This window comes from Nuphar pumila, chromosome 5, assembly GCF_984573655.1.
Source record: "Nuphar pumila chromosome 5, dmNupPumi1.hap1.1, whole genome shotgun sequence".
Classification (NCBI taxonomy): Eukaryota; Viridiplantae; Streptophyta; class Magnoliopsida; order Nymphaeales; family Nymphaeaceae; genus Nuphar; species Nuphar pumila.
This window is the reverse complement of record NC_143253.1, coordinates 2,408,802-2,414,801: the sequence shown is the minus strand read 5'-3', so window position 1 is coordinate 2,414,801 and position 6,000 is coordinate 2,408,802. Positions and strand designations below refer to the sequence as shown.

The window sequence follows — 6,000 nt, the reverse complement described above, 5'->3', positions numbered from 1 at the left end:
CAGAGTTATCATATGACCACATTATGTGATAAGCTATATCTGCATCATTTGTGCAGAAGAAGAAGAGCTAGAGAGCATCATCCGGTTACGAGCCCACCTCGCGTATGTAAAAGGCCTCGGGACCCCTGGTGCTTTAACAGATACTCCTTGTCTGGCCTTTTAGCCCCATTGAACTGTCTTTGGATTGAAGTGCCTCTTGGAAGACTGTTCCTGCTTAATGGATTATAACCGAATAAGGTGTCAGGACATTTTCAATAATGGAGTAGGAAGGTTTACGAAGCGTATTTAATACTTTGATATGTTATTAACTAAAGTACATGTCCAGCACTTCACAGCCGAAATGGATGAGTAGTGAAGGATGCCTTACATATTACGCCTACAAATCTAATATGCTAGAATTTAGCATTGTTCTGACTGCAGTCGGCTGTTTTCCATCACATTCGAGATGAGAAGGGTCTAACAATTCCAAATATCGTGTGAAGTATGGGGAAAGCTTAACGGACGGTAGATCAGGTGCAACAGCATTGGGAACTTTAGTGTGCTACAGCACCTGATCTGCCCTCCATTTTCTGTTGGGCTCCACAGCTGACAAGCTGTACCCCAGAGATGGAGGGCAGGTCAGGTGCAGCGGCACACTCAAAGTGTGCAATGTGATTGCACCTGATTCGCACTCGGCTTAATGCCTGTCAGCTGATCTCCATTGGCCACCAAATGAATCGCAACGGAGGGGCAAGGCAAGATGTTGATGATGAATACCAAAACCATTAAGTAGCGAACATGAGGCTGTGATTGGATGCTTCAGTTCTCAAATCCAAACAGAGGGTTTCAGAACAAAGGATTCTCGCCCGAACACTGTAGGTCGGGCCAATGCTCCATGTATTTTTTCCTTCAAATATGTGTCTCAGATCCTCAAAAAGTGAGGATATACGAACATCATTTGAATGCCGTGAATGTGAGCATGGGCCACATGCTGCATCAGATCTTTAGACTGAGATCTGAGATACATAACCAAATTTAACCACCACTAAAAGCACTGGCAAATCTTACCGCAGTAATTCTGCAATCATGGAACATTTTTAATCTAATGCCAAGGATCTATTGCAGTATTTTGTTAAATTCACTCGTTATGATGAAGAGTAAAACGAACATTGGCAGGCTCAATCTGATGCCCAATACATGTAGGACCAGGGAATCCCTTATCGGGCTGGGTGTGGGTCTTATATTGAAGTCAGGCCCAAGAGCCAGGAACCAGGGCTCGTGTCAGGTTACTGAACTCCATCAAAAGTCCATTTCTCCCAAGACCATTACTAGAACCAGCCAATCCCAGGTCAGCTACCCCCAAACTCCATGTCCACCCCTACCGGTGTGTCCAATTTTGCAAACGATCAAACGAAGGTGACAGAATGACTAAGAGAATGAGCCAATCCCAGGTCAGTCGCCATCATTTATAGGTAAGCGAAAGACAATATGAGCTCGACATTCTTTCATATTGACAATAGAAGAAACTAAACATATCTAATAAATGAAAGGATTTGCACTAAAAAATACATCAAGTCGTCCATTACATTATTTTCCACAGGGATCTTGGTCTCTTCGGTAACTCATGGCAACCAAATCTGCAGTAATCTTGTTTTTCCTTTTTGCTCCATATGCTCTCTTTCACGTTCATGTTATAATCTCTTCAAACTCTTCTTTCTTGCATCCATTTTCTTCTTGTCGGCCAGAACTTTGGCCACCACTTCCTTTTTTTGAACTGCTGATGCCCCGATGACTGCAAGCTCTGTTGCTGAACTTGCATTGGCTGCTGGATCCTGACCACAGTTTCCCTTGGCACTCATGCAAGTACCAAGTGGGGATGGCGTTGGCACTGCCACAGCAGGTGCTCCACTCACAGCTTTGTTCGTTTGTTCGACATTAAGGGCAGTAGTAGATTCAGAGATGGCTGCTGCTTTTGATTTGGGTTTGGGCTTAGCATGAATGCCAGTGTATAGCCTACAACAAGTCATCATAAATACCTGTCAGCGACTACTATTCATTCGAAAGCAGGCAGTGATGTTGCATAGGCACTGGGGCTACGCACAAAACTCCATGTTTAAATGAGTGTCGTGCATGGAAATTTATGTCTGCGTGAGAACACGCACATGGATATTGTGGCATCTGCACTTTATCCATTTATGTAATGTTACATGACACAAAATAAGACAGCACCATAAGAAGAAAACTTATATGACAACTGAAGTTATATGATGAATCAACTGAATCTGATACACAAAATAAGACAGCACCATAAGAAGAAAACTTATATGAAAATTGAAGTTATAAAATGTGGAATGAAGATTATGAATCAACTGAATCTGATACACAAAATAAGACAGCACCATACGAAGAAAACTTGTATGAAAACTGAAGTTATAAGATGTGGAATGAAGATTATGAATCAACTGAATCTGATACACAAAATAAGACAGCACCATAAGAAGAAAACTTATATGAAAACTGAAGTTACAAGATGTGGAATGAAGATTATGAATCAACTGAATCACCCAGCTCAAGGCCATGACTAAATTGAATATCCAAAGTTACTACAGAGTAGCAACCATAAACATATAAATAATATAAGGAATTGCAAGAACTGTTTCTAACATGAAGTGATATTTTTCAAAATAGGTAAACTTTTGAAATCTGCAAAATAACAGCAATAAAAATATCATGTTAAATTCATGACATTTTCAAAATATGAGCGATATTTGTGGCTATGCAGTTTGCTGGATGTTAAATACCATTTTCAAAATATGAAAGATCTTCTATTGGCAATGGAACCATGTCTACAGCAGGGATGAGCCCATGTGAAGGATTCAGTTAAGCTTATCCAACGGTTATCTTATATTTTCAATGGAAGCATGTCATGTAAGCCCGGATGAGCCTATGTGAAGGGTTTGGTTAGGCTATGCCAGATTCCACCAAGAATATAAATGGAACATACACGCCATCATATGAAATGGGTCATCGAACTATGAAAACCATTGGAAGACAATGAATGAAATATATGATCAACCAACATTTGTCGAATATAAAAATTCAATCCTCTTATTTCTTGAACCAAGAGATCCATGTATAAGGGAACTCCACAAGAGCCAGGACCATACACGCCATCATATGAAATGGGTCATCGAACTACAAAAACCATTGGAAGACAATAAATGAAATATATGATCAACCAACATTTGTCCAATGTGAAAATTCAATCCTCTTATTTCTTGAACCAAGAGATCCATGTATAAGGGAACTCCACAAGAGCCAGGACCATACATTTGTCCAATATGAAAATGGGTCATCGAACTACAAAAACCATTGGAAGACAATGAATGAAATATATGATCAACCAACATTTGTCCAATATGAAAATTCAATCCTCGTATTTCTTGAACCAAGAGATCCATGTATAAGGGAACTCCACAAAGAGTAGGCTGAAAGGCTTCAGGGAGTGAGATTGAACGTGATTATGGTTCAGACTTTCAGAACAACTAATTTCATGGAGCAACTAATTTCATGATTGGAACAACAATAAGCAGTAAGTTCAATGGTACATAGATCTATATAGTTCAGACTTTCAGAACATATAAAACATCTGCTTAATAAAAAATTTCAACAATCATGTCACACCCCAGGTGTTGGATCAAACCCCCAACAATTTTGTGCAAATTTTTTTTTGGGTATACAGGTCCAAATATGCCCCCCTGACTCATGCATTCCAGGCCACTGTGATTCAACACCCCCAACATATAGCTGACAGAAAATAGTGTACAACATAAAGCTTGCACAGAAATATATGCAATCGAGTAAGTTCTGAAAGTCTGAACTATAAAGATCTATGTACCATTGAACTTACTGCTTATTGCTGTTCCAATCATGAAATTAGTTGCTCCATGTCGAACAAGGGACTCTTAAGTGTTGCATGTCGAACAGGTGTTGGATCAAACCCCCAACAATTTTGTGCAAATTTTTTTTTGGGTATACAGGTCCAAATATGGCCCCCTGACTCATGCATTCCAGGCCACTGTGATTCAACACCCCTAACATATAGCTGACAGAAAATAGTGTACAACATAAAGCTTGCACAGAAATATATGCAATCGAGTTTCACTTTCATGCTGCAATTTGAACAAAACAGGAAAGAATATATAGAATTCAGGCGGCAGATTATGAAATGTTGTTGTAACTGTAGATTTTGGCAGCAGAAAGCTGTTCCTACTTATTTCTGAACTCAACAGCACTTTCATGAAATTGTCCTCACAAAAATAACATAGATTTCTTTCATTATCCTATGAAATCAAAAAACGAGTTGCAGTGCAAAGGAGAGGCAATTTTGGAACAGTCTAGCAAATATAGTTCTCAGTGTATTCCAAAGAGGGGAAATACCTTGGAATATTTTAAGAATACTACTTTTACTGGAAAAAAAGGTTTTTGAATGGTGTATAAGTTTAAAATAGAGAAAGAAAACATATAATTACAGAATTCATGAACCGATCATGATTTCTAAATAAAATCGAAAAAAGAAAATAGCAATAAACTGAACAAAGAGCGATAATTTATTTTTTTATTTTATTATAAAGTACGCTAAAAGTGTGATGACAAATTCAACTAAACATACTGTATGTACAACTAGGAGATTTTAGGCCTAATTGTCTAACTATTCTGCTATTACATTTAATCACTTGGGTTTATCACCCATACAACAAAAAAAAGCAACAATCCTTCATTTGACCATGTTTTTGGTAAAATAAAATGACTGAAATGCCCTTAAATTTATTTCATTAATGAAAAGCATTATGGGATTGAAAGCATTATTATTTCATTAGCAACAGGCTTTGGGTAATCCACCAGGCAGGTGTTTAAGGTGGATTAGTTAGGCAGGTGTTTAAGGTGGATTAGTTAGACAGGCAGTTTTGTGCAATTTATTCTTTTTTTGGTACCTACTTGAAGTAAATGGCTTGCTCTCAAATGAAATGGTCTGCCCTCAAAAGCAACATATTACACTTTCATTATTCTATAGAATCAGAAAAATCAGGTGGCTGCACGATGGCAAATTGCATAAAAATGTGGTGGTTACAAAGAAACTAAAGTGGCAAGAAATATAAAGCTCTTCCAATATTTTAACATAACAATATGATACAGTTTACTTTCACCTAAAAAACTCAGTAAAATTAGGTGCAAAAGGAAGCAAACTGACAGTAAAAAAGTAAAAGAAAACTATTTACAGGCATAACAATATGATACAGTTTACTTTCACCTAAAAAAATTTCAGTAAAATTACGTGCAAAAGGAAGCAACCTGACAGTAAAACAGTAAAAGGAAACTATTTACCGAGCATGACGGGCATACTCCTCATAATCCTCCAGAAGCATCTTGCCAGCTTGTTCATTCAGAGCTGATTCTGGAAATGGCTCTATTAACAAGCACCTGACCACCTATTTATTTCAAGTCTAAGTTGTTAAGGAAGCCATATTTTGCTAAAAAGAACAGAAGAAAACTAATTACACAAATAAAGGGTAGTTTCTGACATAATTAATCTCCCTCAAACCATAATCAAATCTCATATGGACATCCTTTTGCACATCCACTATGAAAAAACTATCAAGTTATACGCCTGACCTCTGTTACTGTTGGAAGCATTTTTCAAAGTATGCTTTCTACACATCAAGAAATGAGAATCCCCACAATTAATGCTTGTGCCTACAGCCTGAGAAATGATGACATTAATTATTTAAATTACATAATCCACATAACTTGTGTCCATGGGCAATGAGGCTTGAAACCTTCAGAGGAATACAGATCTATTAACTCAAACCTTAATCATCAACCATTTCACCATTTTAGGAAAGGAATTGTCACGTGATGCCACCTCATTCAAACACAAATCATATTAAACCACTTATTGTCTGCAAAGACACCACCATGACATTAATTATTTAAATTACATAATCCAAATTACTTGTGTCC

General features: G+C 37.6%; 1 protein-coding gene across 1 annotated transcript in view; it reads right to left on the bottom strand.

The window, feature by feature from the left end:
* Positions 1-1,199: 1,199 nt before the first annotated feature.
* The window catches only part of LOC149836458 (ubiquitin-conjugating enzyme E2 22-like), a 63,611-nt gene continuing 58,810 nt past the window's right edge, over positions 1,200-6,000 (bottom strand). Inside the window, exons 6-7 of the mRNA XM_090005358.1 lie at positions 5,365-5,468; positions 1,200-1,992 (exon numbers count right to left, since the gene is read on the bottom strand). Coding sequence (XP_089861484.1) covers positions 1,671-1,992; positions 5,365-5,468 — 426 coding nt within the window. The 3' untranslated portion in view covers positions 1,200-1,670. The remainder of the gene's footprint in view (positions 1,993-5,364; positions 5,469-6,000) is intronic.